This window comes from Homarus americanus, unplaced genomic scaffold (assembly GCF_018991925.1).
Source record: "Homarus americanus isolate GMGI-L3 unplaced genomic scaffold, GMGI_Hamer_2.0 scaffold4060, whole genome shotgun sequence".
Taxonomy (NCBI): domain Eukaryota; kingdom Metazoa; phylum Arthropoda; class Malacostraca; order Decapoda; family Nephropidae; genus Homarus; species Homarus americanus.
This window is the reverse complement of record NW_024746161.1, coordinates 9489004-9507343: the sequence shown is the minus strand read 5'-3', so window position 1 is coordinate 9507343 and position 18340 is coordinate 9489004. Positions and strand designations below refer to the sequence as shown.

Genomic DNA, 18340 nt, shown 5'->3' with positions numbered 1-18340 from the left:
AAATATTTTAATATAATATAACGACAATGACAGTCTTAAGTCCGGGTTGTCGTAAGTCGAGGAGACTATTCACATTTTTCGACTGGGGTCTGCCCCAATTAGTTTGAGATATCAAGGTTCTACTGTAAATAAAATCACCCTGTTTATTCACAAGGTTACATTCCAAAAGGGTTTAAAAACAAAATTGTGTATCTGCAGATACAAAAAATCAGGATATGTTTTAAGCAAGGACAAGACTTTCCATTGTGACTTTTTTTTACTGCCTGTTTATATATTACCTGTACATATACTGTAACTGGTGTACAATCTTTACAGTTTATTAAGACAGCTTCATCACAGAAGCACTGGCAGAACTACAGTAATGTTTCTCAGTCACTCAAGAGTAACACAGCATGAAATATGATCAGGTAGGCTGAGGCAGTGTGTACATTAGAAAGGATGAGGAAGAATTGTCTGCAGTCCCCACAAGTTGTCTGGCAGTGGTTAGCATGGTGAGGTGGCCTGGTGGTGATGACCATAGAGGTATGTGAAGGAGGGAGTGAAGTGTGTGTTAGGGGGGTGTAGTAAGTGAGGGAGGTGTGTAATCGGTAGAGGAGTGAGAGTGTTGTGTGTATGGAGGAAAGGGTAATGTGTGTGTGGAGGAAAAGGTGTTGGGTGTTAGGGGGAAAAGTCCTAAATTCATTTGCTGCATTAATGTGAATTGTGCCAGAGATTACATATTTGTGAGGGTTTACTGTATAGTTGATATTGTAGTTTTAAAATCTGTGCCTAACTTAAATACAGTACAGTATATTTAAAGGTTCAGTTACATTAATTTGAATATGTGATTGTTTAATTTGTCAATTAGTAATATAAACATTAACTAAGTTTAACAGATACCACAACTAGAGGTGGCTCATGGAGGTCAGTGACCTTGTGTAGGAACCCTCCAATGTTTGTTGATGTCTTGTCTAGGACTATTTTGAAGCCCAATACTGTTTTCACTTCCACAGATTCAGTTGGTAGACTGTTCCATAAGTCTGCCACTGTGTGTAAAGTACTTTCTTATATTCACTCAGCATAACTTGGTGAGCTTGAAACTATAATCTCTTGTGTTTGTTGTGATTAACATCTTGAAGAAGTGATTTGGATTTAAGTCTTCCATCCCTTTCTGGGTTTTGAATTTCTGAGGTCCACTCTGTCTTGTATGAAGAGTTGTCACTCCCAAGGCCCTCAACCTGTTTAGATAATTGAGATGATTAATTTCAGGAATAATTCTAGTTGCCATATGTTGCACCTTTTCTAGTGATGGTCTGTCTTTTTACAGGTAGCAACCAGAGGGTAGCTGCACCTTACTTGAGGCAGATGGTGTGATGGGAAGGGAAAAGTAATGGATATATATAAAATAAATTAATTGAGTAGCCCAGGCATGTTGATATTGTAGTCAATCACACACTCAGGCTTGTTGAAGGGGCACTAGCGTAGCTAGGGGGGGGGCGGTCCGCCCCGGGCGGCACTTTTGGGGGGGCGGCACTTTTGGGTCTGCTCATCACCCATATCTGCAGCTACTGGAGACGTTAATCCATCCCTTTGTATCGGCGGCAAGTTAATCCTTGTCGTGTCTGACCTAACACCTGACCCACATCATCACGGCCACGTCATGAGCTACACCCTTGCTATGAGGCCCCCCGCCACACACACAACCTGTAACCTGTTGAGGATTAAGGAAACAACTTCAAACAAGTACGCCAGTGAGCTCATGTGGTGTGGGTCAGGTGTTAGGTCAGACACGACGAGGATTAACTTGCCGCCGATACAAAGGGAAGAATTAACGTCTCCAGTAGCTGCAAAACCATGCAGTCTCGGGTCATATCAGTTCATGTACAGCCGACCAATCCACCAGTTACAAGCAATTCACTTCAGTTCTGCACAAGTCTCCATCGTGACAAGACGAGGGGAGGCTAGACGACTTTTAAGTTCTCTTGTGTTTTCGATCCAGTTATTTACTTCGTTGGAAGACATAATACTATAAGGTAAGAAATATTAAAGTATTGGTTAAAAAATATTGATGTGACTTTTGCTGCGGTACTGAGATTAAATATTAAGATTTTGTTTCACAGCATTGCGATTTTATACTAAGACACTATCCTCACTGGGGTACAGACAAAAGCCCCCCGGCAAACTACAAGAGGCCGCCCCGGGCAGCACACACTAGCTACGCCACTGTGAAGGGGTTAATGTTCTGGCTGACTTCTACCTTGGGCTCATGGACAGTGGAGAGCAATGTGACATTGCATTTATCTTGCTACCTCATTGCAAGGAAATTTTTACTTTGCAGGTGGATGATATCACCTTCTTAATTTTTTTTTAAAGTTGGGGACATTCTTCCTGTTCTTTTGCACAGTTCCACAGACCCATGTCTGGTTTTCATGAAGGAAGAGGAATAGTGCAAGGCTGGTGTACCAGTTATCCACAAACAGGGTGTGGCATTTGCCCAGGTTTGGCTGCAACAGGTTCTTTACAATGGCACCAGACAGCCCCAGTGTTTCATCTTGGGAGATGTCATTGTCGGCACCAGTCACACATAACGAAGAGTTTCATTCCAAACTGTGGTGATTGGATGAATTGTACTGGCGAAACAATAAATTCCCTCGGCAGAGCACAAAACTCTTGTCAGTCACACTGTTCTTGAAGGGCGAAAATACAGTACTGTACAGTACTTCCTTGAACCACTGCCTCAGGTAATCGAAGATGAACTGCACATTCTTCATCCTGATTTAAAAGAGTGTTTCAGAGGGACAAAGGTTGCTGAAGCAGGTTGAAGCATAGAGAAATATCTTTGTCATCTGGTCTGATTCCTACGAATCATCAAGGTCACGTGGTAGTGTGGTTGGGGCCTGGTTAGGACAGAGAAACCACATCTCTCTCACCCACACACTTGCGCTGGTTATTTCCTTTAAATATCCTCTCTTTTCATAAACAGACTTTGCCAGTGACTAGTTGCTTTTGGGGTAAACACCCAAGAGGAACCAGCATCCAGACAACCAGACATGGAAGGTTGGTGTGGGTGATGGTCATACTGTCTGGTTGCACCCACTCACTAGCACTGCTCACAACATAATTTGGCTCATGATATTGGTCACTATCATTATACATGTATTCATCACAAATTTGGGGAGATATTGGTTGAAGGAAAATTTTATGAATCTGGTGAATTCTTTTGTAAGGAAGGCACTTCGTCATCGTTAAAACTACAGTATAGTAAGAAGTTGCCAATTGTCATGTTTTAACTACCGGTAGATTAATTTCAGACGTCTTGGGAACTTAAAAATTAAAATTTGTTGATCTACATATAGGCAGGTCAGGGAACTCTCCCTTAGGGTTAACAGCCTCCCTTAACCCCAGTTGACTTTCATCTCATGGGCCCAGGAACACTTGCCTTTTTGCGTCATTGTTTGTATGCCCAGAGAGGGTCATCAGGTTCCTGCATGACTATTTGGTGGTTACATCACACGCAGGTTAGGCTCAGTGGGTTCGTACTCATTAGCCTGTTGCCATGGAGAGTTGTTTGTCCATTTTATCATGTTGTATCAAAGTAATATTGCTAAAAGTAGTGTAGTTGTATTGTATTACTGGAAAATAATGCCATGATAGTATTTATTTGTGGAATTATTATTACGATAATTATTTCTATGCATTATTTGCTCTCCCAAACACGAAGACAGCCTGGTGACAGACTGCGTGTCGCTGAGCACTTTTTATGAAAAATAATGCAAATAAAATAATTTAAATGAATTATTTATAGGAAATAAGTATTGATCAGTAAATATATGCATTATTGGCCATCCCAGACACAAAGGCAAGCAGAAAATAGCCACCAAGTGCGTAAGTGACCACTAGCATTCGCCGTCAAAACAAGCAGTCCCCCTTATCTCCCTCGCCACTGGGAAGTTTCTAGATGGTCTATATAGGTTTTATCATTTTTGGAGGTTTATTTTTCTCGATGTACCCAGCATGGGGGATACAAGCTAACCTGGTCCATTCTCCTGACTGAACATATTCCCACGAATCATCTAGCTCACTAGTTGCTCAGCATATCCTCATTTCATTGCATTTTCAATCTATTTATCTTTAAATTTCTTTCCATCATACTTAATACTGTACATTTCCCCAACAAGTTTCAAGGCAAATGATCCCCAAATTTAACTACACCTCCTCCCCGACATACGACGGGGTTAGGGACCGAAATCCAGGTCGTAAGTCGGAAATGCTTAATAATACATAGAAAATCTAAAATGGGTGTCTTTTTCTTCTCAGCACCACAAAACACTCACTTTTAAGCTTGCCAGCCATTTTAAAGTGAATTACAAACAAAAATTTTGTCTGTGTACTGACTTTGGGACTCGAAAATACGCAATTTGACCAAATTTTGGTACGACTGAGGCAGGTCCTAAGTGTGGGTGGTAGTAGGTCGTAAGACGGGGAGGAGCTGTATAGTATAACAGGGTCCATTACGTTTGATGCCTATTGGGATTGGGGCTGATTTAACCAGTTACCCTCTACTACTGTTTATCCCCTTACATAAGCTTATGTAGTGCCTGAATTCCAATGCTGTCAGCTGTACGACAAGCAATGATAAATGTAAAATGCCAATCATTAAAGAGTGACTTTCACTACAACATAAATTATTGACGTATGGTTCAATGAAACTAAGAACTGATTTTTTTCTTTACTTCAAGAGACAGTTTAGAACTGGATCATCATTCCCTTCCTCTTCTTGTCACCTCCCAATTCAAAGTGCTTGCATCTCTTGAGGGGCAGCTGGGTCTTGATTCTGCATTTGTTACATTCCATCTTCAGCACTATCTTCTTTGTGGTCTTAGCCTGAAAAAAAAAAGAATAAATAATAAATTAAAGGCTGCTGGTGTGCACACAACCATCACAAAATATTTCCTACAAAAGACTAAAGATCAACTAAATACCAGTTCTAAAACTGATTACAAAGGAGATCCATAAAGTGTCAAACAAACAATGGTAACTACTGCACAATATTACCCGCTCCATGTCTAGGGAGATACAAACCCAATGGTTCTTCTCCATTGGAAAAGCTTGTTGGTTTGACTAGCATGTAATTTATCCTCTAAAATAGGTAAGCACTACTTGTGGTTATATACTTCTTTTTACCACAACCATAATTCTATGATGTTTGGTTGGGATTATTTCACAGGAAATACTTTAAAAATATTGCCACGACTTGTATTCCTCATCCCTGTTTTATGGAAAATTCCCACAATGTGAGATAGCTTTGTTTACCTGATGGCTGGGTGTCCCAGTTGCCATCAGGCAAATTTGCAGCAATTTTTATGGGTGTATGTCCTTCCCATCTCCAACCCATTTTTACTGTGGGAACTTCCAATCACACCCTCCGCTAACAAAATAGTCTCTACTCCCCGAGATTACCAGCCTGTCAGAGTTGAAATAATAATGGCTAATTGGTCAGGTAGAAACAATGTAGTGTTCACACATAAAAATCAGCTCCTCCCACACTCGTACATCCAAGTATAATTCACATCATGCAAAAGATGCTAAAGTAGTAATAGGAATGACAAATCTACCAGATCATTACCCGGTGTTTGCCAAACTTAAAGAGAACGAGAGCAAATATAATCATTAGGTGAGGGTATTGATAGGAGAACCGAGAGAAGGCGTCAGCATTAGAGATTTTATAAGTATATATACAAAAACTGGTTCAGGGAGGCTATAAAAGATAAGGAAGTATGCTGTGGGACAATGGCATTAAGAATAAATGAAGCAGCAGCTGGCTACTTATGGGGAGAAATTAGTTAAGAAATATAAAAGAAAAGAAGGCACATGGTGGAAGCCTGAAAGAGAAGCATTCAGCAAAACCATTCAGAGGCAAGCATCACTGTTCCTATTTAAATACTTCTGGTAGCTCAAATTTCATGTCCACAAAATGTAAACAGAGGCCATTTTTCTAAGTACATTAACAATTTTCACATTTATAAAATCCCGTGCAGGAATGAAGCCTACAGAGATCATGTAGCTCTGGTACACACTCTTAATTCTTTGTGTACTTATAAGCGTACAAATTTTTTCCCTTTAAATTATTAGGAAAGGCCTTCCCAATTTATGAGACTTCAGTATGTTTTTTTTATTAGACTTCAATATGTTTTTTTTTAATAGGAATGTACCCTTTCACAGACAAATAGCTGTACCAGTAGAAGAGGAGTCCAGGAAACATTCAAGCAGGAACAGGGAAGGAAGAGAACAAAGGGATGATGACAATGGTGTAAGATAGTAGGCAGTGCTTAATTTGTGCCGGAACGCACCAGAGCAGCATTCCAGCACCTTTGCACGCGAAAATTGTCAAAGGTGCAGGGGGGGGATCTCCGACTTAAAGAACGTCAGCCTTACGAAGGCCCGACGATACAAACGAGACTAAACTTGAAATTTACATTATTTTATTCACCTGACGACGTATTTTTTTTACTTTCATTTACTGTGTTTGTCATTCTAGTTCTTCTTTTGTCTTAAATTAAGTGATTTTAGATGTATATAAGGACTTAGGTTATGATATAGTGGGACTTAAACATTGTTCTGCAAGTATGGCATGCGCGTAGCATGTGTTCCGACTTACGTACAAATGTGACTTTAGAACATCCTCAAGAATGGAACCCGTTCGTAACCCAGGGACCCCCTTATACAATACAGTAGTTCACCACAAATGTGAGATTCTCATGTTTACATTATAAATCTATAAATCACTTTGACCTAAATTTCTTACTTGTGTTGAGAAGTAAACTACATTGCCTTTAACAATGGCTTGATGTCAGTCTAACGGCTGTCACCTTTAAACCAGAGAGAACTTAACATAATTCCGAATTATGGAAGTTTTAACGTGTGTGTGTGTGTGTGTCTTTTGAGGATCAAATACTATAATTGGACAGATACCCAGAAAGTAGGAGACCAAGAAAATGACAGCGTGGCACCGAGCAGTTTACGGAGCCACTACAGTAGTAAATTGAGAACAGACGAAGGTGAGTGGAAACGTGCGTTTTTCCTCTTTACTGCAATCAAACCAAGGTAGTGCAGGGAGGGAGAAGGTACCCTTAAGCTCTCTTATAGGTGACCTTAACCCTCTTATTGTTGTCCCCGGGAAAGATGACGTAGAGTATGAACTTGTCAGAATGTTGGGAGGTTTATAACATTCACATTATGAACTAACACAATTATGAAGTGGAAAATGTTTGTAACTCATTTATGATTACTGTACCTTCTTCCTGAAGATAGGCTTGGACTGACCACCGTATCCAGATTGTTTCCTGTCGTAACGTCTGCGACCTTGGGCAAATGTTCGCTCCTGCAAGAAGGGTCAACAATTTTGTTTTACCAAGAATTAAAGAATATGTATTACAATGTACACATATAAAAAAGTAACCTGTTCTTTATATTATAAATTAATGGGAAAATTAAGTTTTTGTCAAAACTTCACTTGTATGTTCCACCCTGTTGGTGCCTTGGTTTTACATAAAAAACCAAAGATCGAAATGAGTGGGATTTTCTCTTCCTGGCAAAGTTTTCCCATCAAACACCAAGTCAGATAGGTAGCAAGTGCAGGAATGATAACTTTATCAGTACAAGACACATACAGTAAATTCACCGATTTACAAAGCAGCTCCACAACCAGTGACACTATGGGGTAGATAAATGATACACTAGTATTTATCACTAACCAAATTTAAAAGTATTTTAGGTTAATATCATTTTATGGTAATTTTCCACACCTGCGTAGGTTAGCGGCAATTACCTGATTGCAGCTCTCCATGCTGCAAGGTCTCTTGGATTCTCTCGTTACTTTTAAATAACATTGCAGTTTTAAAATGTTTACAATTGCATTCAATGTTGTCACTGGCATGGAGCCATTACTATATCAAGTGAAAAGTCAAGTTTCAGTAAAATATAAGTCGCCACAAAACGGTTGTTATTTCATCACGCCTGACTTGGCTATTCTGGGTATTTTCTCACAATCTTGTGAATTATATCTATTGTACATGTCCTACTACCATTACTATTTTCAACAATGGAGGAAACCTTCAGTGGAAACATTTTAATGCATTTTTTTTCAATGTTAAGCTCAAGCACTACACAACACAGTCCTATCACGGCTATAACTGAATACTACTATACTAAACAGTCAAAAGCAGAGGAAGAGTTTTACAGTGATCTTAATACAATATTCTAATGATGGCAGCAAGGAATTTAACAATAGTTCATTGCCATCGATTTCTTATACTGGTGATCGTTGAATAAATTTTTAATTCAGCAGTTTTAGGGTTGTGTTACAAGTTGACTACAACCTGTCATTAAATAACAAAAAGTTCCAATTCTAAGAAACAAACATACAGTATTTCTAGTGTTACTATAGGGTCCGATCAACAAAGATATATTTAGTCTAACTTAACGTAAGTATTTTGTACATCACATGCTACAGTCGTACCGTACTTCTATTCCTGAATGCTGGCAAGATTTTTTTAACCATAAAGTTCCAAAATGCAGACCTTTGCAAGTCTATAAAAGACTCACCGTCCAATTCGCCAATATATATACTGTACTGTACACACATTTGGTAAAGTTATGTCATGTGAGCAATCCATAACAGTACAAATACCTTTCAGGAAACAAGTACCCTGTACTGTATACCTGTACTGTTCTGTATAGTTAACAAAACTAACCAAGACAACATAAACATATTAACAATACAGTAGTCAATATATTTGGAGCTGACTATCAATCTTATATGTTTAGGTCATTGTTATTGCACATCACCAGTGTTAAGTTTGTGACAATTTTCATCCTATTTGTAAACTATTAAAATAAAAAGCAAATTTTTTTTATAACAAATACTACAATACATCTTACAAATATTTAATGTAAAAATTTTTAGCATTAAATTAAGACTCCAAACATCCCAACTACGTAATACAGTACAGTATCTCTACTGCAAATTATCACTTACGTCTAAAATTTTTAAAGGAATTGGAAGACTCACCTTGGACTTCTTGTACTGGGAAACTTTGTGTGGCTGATGTTTCTTACACTTCCAGCAAAAAGTGTTCCTGGTCTTTGGAATGTTCACCTGTAAACAGAGAGTAATATCAGTCTCCATTCAATAATTTTGTTTACAAAAAATCTTGACTTACAAATATCTAAGCTCCCGGGTACTGTACATGCTTATGAAACAATAGATTTAAAACACGAATAATAATAATAATAATAACAACAACAATTTGTAAGAACTTTCAATAAGGCTGTGCGAGATTTATAATGGACAAAACTGCATACTATACCTCAATACTTCCCCCTGTACAGTAATTACTTTGCTAAAAATTTCCATTCATGAAAACCCTTTAGTAAAGCCATGCAAATTTTCCAAGACATTATAAGGGCAGAGATTCGTTCCTACAGAAACCAAAATTCCCAAAAAACACCAATAAATGCTAAAAAAAACCTGTACCCTATTTAACTATAAGTTTTGGTGTACAGAAAAATTATAAACCAATAATTAGACAAGAATAATATATTTTACACCATTTTTTTTGAAGGACCAGAAGATGCCGAATTGCTGACACAGGCATCCGAGAGCATCCCGCGCTGAACACACAGTAAGTAGCATGCAGCACTGTAGTACAGGCTAATGGGTGGCAACGTCTCTGTGCCTATACAGATAATGCCATGATGGTGCTACTGTATGTTGCTCTAAAAGTATGGCTAACCAAACACCAAATTTAGAGGTAGAAATTTCTAACTGATTATTTCAATATGTTGATATGAAGGAAGAAGTTGCCTGTCACACGCATACCAACAAGAACATCCCAATGACAACTCAGGCCCCACACAACGTAAGTAGAATATAATCTAATAGGAATAAAAATAAACTGCATGCCCTGTACTGTACTAGTACTTCATTAATGTTAGTATGATTAATACATAAGGTATGGTTGTAAGTACAGTATTGTTTCCTACAAAAAATTGCGAAAAGAATTTTTTTTTTACAATTGGAGTATTTTTGGGGGTAGGAAAATACCTCTCTATATAATGGTAGTCAATGGAAAAAAAGGCTTCAATCTACGAAAGTTTTCAGGAATGTACACTTTTCGTAAATTGAAGCACACCTGAGCCTGTGGTATTTTGGATTTCATTTACCGTTTTGCTTAGGGGACTGCCTGGACTGTAGCAATATCCCCGTTTGCCAGTTTCTTCAATCCCAGGAACTTTACATTACCCGAAAAAAGAGCATTCAGAGAAAAATTTCTCCGTTCTGAACATTTGAATGAACTTCCGAGAGATTGCATCAAGGGCCTATGCATCACAAGCTCAAGACGACACCGAATTCCTGGCAATGACTGGTCCGTACAGTTTTACAGTGGCGGAATTTCAAATATACCACGCACTCTCCAGAGTAGGGGGGTTTGAGAGACCAGAGTTGTCTCCTGACAAATTTTGTCAACCAACAGTCAAATGGGCACAAAAAGTAATTTTGTTTATTAATTCCTTACATTTAGTGGTATTTATCATATCATATTCCTCATAGAAGTTGGTAAGTGGTGTTGGAGGTACAGCGGTAACTCGCATAACTCTCACCAATATGTCAAGGGTTCGAGCCTCAGCCCAGACACACGTGAGAATGGCGTTATACAGTGTGACCCTCACTACCGAACACCACAGGTTTCCCGGTCCCCAGTTTCCCTCTGTACTAACACTGGATAGAGCACCCAAACTGCTAGAAAGCGGATAAGTGGCAAAAATCATAAACAAACAAAACAATAATAATAAGAATAATCCAGTTTCAGAATTGGTAACACCGCTCATAACATCAACTGTTGTGGTGGTGATCACAGCCAAGACATGGTGTAAATCTGGTGTGTTGCTATAAATTTTGTCTAGGATTTTACCTATACAGGGGTACTGTATACAAACTTCCGATGGTTAGGAAAAACCGCTGGTCCGGCCTGGCTCAGATTCTCAGGGGTCGGAAAAACAGTGGACTATCTGTAGTATATTTTGTGTATTTACAATATACTGGACAGTACGTGTACAGTAGTGTTTGCACAAATAAATACAGTACAGCAGTCTGTACAATTACAGCTAAGCCTACATAGCAATGGTGTTCCGTGCCAGATGTGGTGTTTAGACAGTAAACATTCTGTCGATGTGCAATTTTTTACGGGAATAAAAGAATCCATCACAATACTCAAAAATCTCAAATCCAGAAGCGCTCTGCACCAATTGTTCCGTCTAACATGGAGATTACAATACAGTACTATAGACTGATGGCCTTTAATTGAGGCAAAAATTATAAAATTAACAAAAATGAAAATTAAGTGTTTTATGCAAAACGTATATATTGTACTGTATTGCTCCTGCACTTTGTCAATTTCACGATAAAGTACTGTATACGTTCTACGGTGAAATGTCATACAGTAGATAACTAGTTAAGGCAAGCAATTGATCTTCTATTATTACTTTCTCACATTAGTAACATTCCAAAATAGGATCTGAATTTTCCTAGTATGGTGATGCACACACTTCCCAGCATCATTGTCCTTTCCATTGATCAAAAAAATAAAATAAATGCAGCTAAAGTTATTCCATAGATAAGATTAAACAACAAAACCGGTAATATTGCAGTATACAGCAACCACAGAATTCCGGAAATTCAATACGCTCAATCAACAGAACTTTTTTCTATGACATTTTCTTACAATACACTTCAGCTGCAAATTGATAAGGAAGTAAGTTCTTGAATTTTTAAAAGAATAAAATCAGACCGCCTGTTGCTCAAATTGTGTGTGTTCGTACATTTGCTTACCTCCCGCGCATGTGCGGGAGGGGGGCAGCCAATCAAATCCAATAAAAAATAAAAACATTAGATTCAACCAATTAGCATTCGATATTCTGCATGGGTGGTAGGATGCGGGACATTTTGAATCTGTTACAACATGAAGCCATTATGCGCTGGGTGCGATTTCAATTATTGGAAGTTTATTGTATTATTTCATTCTAAAAATAAGGAAACTTTAGAGAACAGAGGAACCCACGATGCATTGTAGTCCCTGACTCGGAGTAAGGTAAGAAATATTGTAATGGCTACTTATATTTTCGTGGAGGCTGACCACGTGACACATAGTGTTTGGGGTCCGGCTAGGGGGTTAGGTAAGGTTTAGTTTATATAAGTTAGCAAGCACAGAGTACCAGGAATTCAGAACACGCAAGCAATAGAACTATTATGGGGGTGGGGGGGGGGAGGAAGATAAATCCAAAAGGAGTGATTTCCGATAAAACGAATGTCAGATTTGAGCCAATCGCATAAAAATACACCAGATTTGTTTCCAATTACAATTTATAACTTTACTTTCCCTTTCTTCACAGCCCTGTTAACTGGGAGATTTAAATTAATATTCTAGACTGCAGTGTGGAATATAAATGTGTTAGGCCACTTTCCATCTTTAACGGAAGCTTCTGGAAGTCACAAAACTCTCACTCCCGATCCAAGACCATCCGCTACAAGTTGAACGTTGACAGTCTTCCCCGTACATCTGACTAGATACCAATTCATGGAAAGTAACTTACTAATTTTCTTCCAAATAAAAGGTATTGTCATTAGTAGCTAATATATAGAAAATATCGGTTCCACGACCCAACGAGCGGTCCGACTAATTACCCAAATGTAGCCACAGTTAAGTCACATAATGGTCCTACATGAATAAATCGGACTGCCAATCACTTCTCGATTATTATTTGGTGTCAAAGTCACAAGAAATTGATAAACTTAATTTAATCTGAGTTGTGTTAGGTTAGGTTAGGTACAAGCACTCGATCTATTAACTCAGATTAAATTAAGTTTACCCAGTTTTTGTGACTTCGTGACACCAAATACCAGTCGAGAAGTGATTGGCAGTCCGATTTATTCATGTAAGACCATTATTTGACTTCACTGCGGCTACATTTGGGTAATTAGTCGGACCCCCCAACGAGACATTCAATTTCAATTGTTTATTCCTTGATAGAGGAAGCAGGATCCTAGTGGTCACTAGGTACCCCTGTACAATAACACCAGAAGCATCTGGCAAGTGTCACAAGTATATACAGTACTGTATAAATATTATAAAGGGGCTTACTAAAGCCTAAGGAAGGAAGGAGTATCAAAGAGACATTGATTTTTTTTTTAGTGCAAATGCTTCGTCAAACTTCTCAATGAACAACTGCAGCAGTTACAAACCCCTCACCTAAAAAAATATATAAAATAGCAATCCCATTCAACTCAATAATGAAGTATTTGCACAAGCAACCGTCATCACCAGTGAATAGAGCCTAAGTAAACCGGGAAAATCATGCCTCGTTGAAGGGTCGAGACACCCATGTTTTCTATATTTTACCATCATTAGTGAACTTTAAACAATACTAAATATTTTAGAGCACTTTAAAAAAAATCAAGACAGTGCTCGCCTCATCTTTAGGATCACTGGGTATAACATAACCCTATGGACCATTAGGCCTAGGGACCATTACACTTAATTATATATTAATAAATGCTGGAGCTGTCCTGGAGTTATTACATTGTGATAAAGGAGTTCAATAAACTCAGAACACTAAAATATCAAGTCAAATTCCATATATTCATGCACAAGATATTTAACACGAGACATGGTGTTAATCAGCTGATGGTGGCCTACATTTGATAGACACCTTCTACTAGGCTCAGTGTAAATTATCTTATATCAAGGCAACAGAAATATGCAAGAGACATCCTACCATTGTTCTGCCAAGAATTATCAGTTTCTAGCCACTAGTATCCTGTAATAATCTTCAGAATTGTAATTTTTCAGTCTCCAGTGCCCACGTTGACTGCATGTAAACAAACACAGAACACAGGATTTTCGACCTAATGGGGATTAGACATGGCTACGTATTTTCACCAATCACCTTGTTAGTAAGCCATTTCCAGAAAATATTTATACACATATATCACCTCCAATGTCCATTTAACTTTCCAGATTGAATTTCACTCACGTACCATATTGCCAGAGGTGGATATATCGCGATTAAAAACTGAGGACCAGAGGCTGACAGGTCGATCCAAGGGTAAGGAGCCTAGAAGGACCGGATGAGGGTGAGTCTCGTCACCAAAACCTGGCTAACGACCCGAGTCAACTATATCTCTATTACTTATATTTATAATTAAAATATAGATTCAATTACTCTTATATATTTTTTACTGATTTAATTGATATTAATTTTATTATAAATATATGTTTAAATAGGAATAAAGGGATATGATAGGCTGGAGTGACGTCAGAGTAAGAGCCGGGCGGCCAGCCAATCAGAGGGGAGGTGGCGGCGTGAACCGCGGCCATCAGTTCGTTTGAAATCGGTCTCGTGTGTACGTCTCGACACAACCAATATGTCCACCACGGAGAAGTCTGTTGCAAACGCTGACGAACAAGTCACAAAGGGAACCAAAAGGGCAGCTGAGGTACGTGTCAGCCAAGAATAACTCAGTAGTGTGTGTTAATTAAAGTGGGTTTTATTTTTTGTCGTCGTCTTGGAAGTTGCACACCGGGCCGCCTCAAAGACTTATGTTTCGTGCCACTGTGATAGTCTGAGTCCCTGGTGGAGTGAGTACAAGTGCTGGATGGCAGAGTAGATAGTGAACACTAGATTTAAGTGAACTGTGTGGAAACTAGTGAAGCGTTTGTGTGTTTTAGTAGTGTTTAAGTGTTAACTAGTTTTCATGTCACGCGTGGTAAAAATTCATAAGTCCTTAGATGCGAGTTTGAGTGTGGTAGTGACTGGCACTGACCCCGAACTACATGGTAAAAGCTTGAAGTATTCTATCATTTGCCATAATAGGATAGAGTGAAGGAGTGTTATTGGGTATTATCAGAGGAAAGTTTGTTTTATAAGGTGTTAGTGGGTGGATGGCTGTGCGAGGCTAGAAATTCAAAGTTGGCGGGAGCTGCGGTGGTGGCCCTGTGCGAGGCTAGCTAGAGGCTGCTCCCGCGCTCTTTTTGGCGCGCAACCCAACTTGCTTATAGTATACTTACTTTCTAATCTTTTTCAACATAATTGTTAATTTTGTCATGCTTGACCAGTTAGTACACTTTATAAACTTTACTCCTGTATAGGTCTTACGTGTTGACAAGTGCCAGGTTAGTGTACCTTTTGTAAAAAAAAATTCATGTTTACCATTGGTTAGTACCCTGAATTTGACAGTTCACTTACGGGGTTATAGTAAGGCTGAACTCGTTAATTCATACGATATACTCGATTTATTTATTTATTTATTTCGTTTTGAATATTCTTGTGAAATGTAAAGAAATAATGTTAGTTGATGTAACGTAATCCTGTGTCGACTGAAGAAACTTCCAGCAATGTAGGTTCTCACAGTAAAACTTAGCTGTTTCAAGTGATACGGTTTGTCAACATTTGATAGACGTGTTTCAAGTGATACGATTTGTCAACATTTAATTTACACGAATACAAGAGTAAATGGAGTTTTGTTACAGATGACAAATAACCTTATCGCGGAATTAGGCATGCGAACACAGTAAGTAAATGTGATCAGATTAGATGGTAAGGGTTAATTTTGTTGACCCAAGGATATATTAAAATTACTTTGGTATCTTGGGCAGTTGTGTGGGAGGCGGGTAGTGGTGGGGGCTTTCCCATGACAGTTCTCTAGACCTGCTGACACTTCTCGCTCACGCACCGAGAAAACCTTTGCCCTTTTGATTTATTAAGTTACCTACACTATCAAATCCATTAGTGGAATAGATGTTACTGTGTTTCATCTATTTGCTGGTTTCATTTATAGTTGGCATTTGTGAAGTCGGACACTGGTTACAAACACGTTGAAGATTGTTTTTTTTATCAACGTATACTGGTTAAAACCGAAAATGTGGATTGATTCGCAACTAGATTACTGATGTGAGCGAGAACCTTTCAGTTCCAGTCAGTAAATTGGAAAGTACTTTAATATATTTTTATTTCTATTTGTTTTATTTTTCAAATTTAAGTTCAAAGTTGTCGGCTCATAGTGAATGATATTTATGGGATATTGTTAGATTTCTGATACAGGATGTTACTCGATTTTTATTTAAATGTTAGTTTTGATATTTTCAGCTTTGCATATAAAAGCTCCATATATATTGATTTTTTTAGACGTCTGGTAAGTCATGTGCTTTTGCTAGCAAATTTAGTCCTTATATCGGCTTGTTGGGGGTTGCCAAAGTACTATTGCCCTTACAGGGGGCGCCTCAGGGACGATCTTTCAACACCCCGACAAGGCCTTGGAAGTGAGGTAGGCGGGAGATTTTCGCCCTTACGGTGTCCCCGTGGTGTGGCAAGGGATTCTCGCTCTTGAGGCGCCGGTGCAGGCGCGGGGGATTTTCATCCTTATGCCAGGGACGCGGCGTGGGTAACGCTGCCGCCGCCGCCGCTCCCCGAGACGAAAATACTTCGCGAGCGGCTGACGGCGGCGGGGGCAAGGAGCTTGTCCACAGGGGTGGCTGAGGAGCTTACGCCGCAGGAGGGTAAAGAAGGGGACCGGGTGGGAGATAAAAAATGGTATTAGCGGTATCGTATGAAATGCGTAGTAATGAGCTTGGCAGGTATTATTAGTAAACGTCTTGCCCAACGTTTTTGTTAACCCTGCATGTCCATAAATATAGCGGTTGCTGGTTGTACTGGATCAGTTTTTAAGTTTGTATCCTGTGTTATTTGAACATTGCCGGAAGTTGGTCTTTCAAGCTATAATTGTCTTATTTTAGTATCCTTTATTAAGTTTTTCATTGTTTGCAGGAGGAGGCAGAGGATGCGAAGAAGCTGAAGGGGGAGGAGAATGGTGAGGAGGAACTAGAAGAGGAGGAGGACTTGGAGGGAGAGGAGGAAGAGGACCTGGCAGATGCTGAGGAGGAACTTGATGAGGAAGCAGAAGGTGAGGTTCTTTCTATAATGATTTGTTCATTCATTCTGAAGACTTGGGAACTTGTTCTCCATGATACGAAGATAAACATTTTTATGTTCATATAACTAATTATGAATGTGTTGACAAGAGTAGGAGCTTTGGCATTTCATATTCATTTAACTAATTATGGCCCTTTTGACAGAAGAGGAGGAAGGCGAGGGCGAAGAGGGAGAAGGAGAGGAGGATGAAGAGGATGAGGATGCAGAGGATGCGTAAGACGACAGCTGCTGATGAAGACCGGCGATGCATCCCTAAGCCGGGGACCACCTGAGGATGCCCGGCCGGGGGGCTGTGGGCGATGGGCTCTGCTCCAGTTTTTATTATTGTATTGTATTATATTTCACGTACCTGTACAGTCAGTGTGAGAGAAGTAGCGCGTGAGTGTGAATGATAGAAGCGCCCCTCGCCCTGCCCCCCCGGCTCTATGGAGCTCAAGCGTCCTCAACCCAGCAACGGCGACGCCCGCGCCCACCTGCCGCCCACAAGACCTCCGCTCGCACGCCCGCGCGGGTGGTGGGGTCGTGGGACCCCGGCGCGACCAGGCAGCAGAGAAGCAGGAGTTACCAGGGTGCGGTACCAGCGCACGAGTCGCCAATACACCTCGTGTAGTGTCTATTTTCCATTGATACCAAAAGCAAGCAGGGCTCCCTATTTTATTTTTCTACAATGCATCTCTTCTGAACTGATGTGTTTTTTGGGCAGTACAAGATAATTTTCATTCTTTAATTTCATAGGAGTGACAAGTGTCTCATTTTGTGTGAAAGTCAATAAAGCTTAAGTTGTCTGTATATGTGCTGTCTCATTTTGTGTTCTCATCCGCCAAGTAAGCGCGACTAGGCGTGTCTATCGTGCTCACGTACCAGACGAGACCCACCCTCGTGAATGTCACCACACACGTTTATAATAAAACTGAAAATAGTTTTATTGACATGAGTTTCTTTACCAACCAAAGGATGGAAAGCAGTACCTGGCATTACTACGGTATAATTTATTTAAAAATAAAAAGGAAATAGTCATTCAAACTATATCATTCTCCTGGCATAAAGTATATAATTTAAAGACTAGCAAAAAGATCCTCTTTCTAGATGCTACCATGGTGAGGTGGAAGTCTGGCATTACGTGGGTTGAGTGAGGCCCTGCGGTCCAGTCTGTCGCCATGTGACTGGTGAAATTTGTACTTAACATTTGGCCAGATATGTTGCTGATAGTCATACCTACGGTGCAATTATATTAATAAATTAAAACTCAAAATGCCACAGTAGTACGCACTTCACTTAAAAGTTTGTCAAGATTGGGAGAACTGGCAACACCGTC

General features: G+C 39.5%; 2 protein-coding genes across 4 annotated transcripts; one reads left to right on the top strand and one right to left on the bottom strand.

Moving 5' to 3' along the window:
- Positions 1–4696: 4696 nt before the first annotated feature.
- LOC121878937 (60S ribosomal protein L44-like) lies at positions 4697–14226 on the bottom strand. Of its 2 annotated transcripts, none has more exons than XM_042385372.1 (4): positions 14075–14226; positions 9050–9136; positions 7274–7360; positions 4697–4863 (listed from the first exon to the last, which is right to left on the bottom strand). In XM_042385372.1, the coding sequence occupies exons 1-4, from the start codon at positions 14075–14077 to the stop codon at positions 4726–4728; spliced, it is 315 nt and encodes a 104-aa protein (XP_042241306.1). In that variant the 5' UTR covers positions 14078–14226; the 3' UTR covers positions 4697–4725. The 2 variants fall into 2 exon arrangements, with proteins under 2 accessions (XP_042241306.1, XP_042241307.1); XM_042385373.1 differs by having other exon boundaries at positions 13813–14125.
- A 150-nt stretch (positions 14227–14376) lies between these two features.
- LOC121878938 (acidic leucine-rich nuclear phosphoprotein 32 family member B-like) lies at positions 14377–17814 on the top strand. 2 transcript variants are annotated; one of them, XM_042385375.1, is made up of 3 exons: positions 14377–14533; positions 16861–16996; positions 17172–17814. In XM_042385375.1, the coding sequence occupies exons 1-3, from the start codon at positions 14462–14464 to the stop codon at positions 17240–17242; spliced, it is 279 nt and encodes a 92-aa protein (XP_042241309.1). In that variant the 5' UTR covers positions 14377–14461; the 3' UTR covers positions 17243–17814. The 2 variants fall into 2 exon arrangements, with proteins under 2 accessions (XP_042241309.1, XP_042241308.1); XM_042385374.1 differs by having other exon boundaries at positions 17169–17814.
- Positions 17815–18340: the final 526 nt, after the last annotated feature.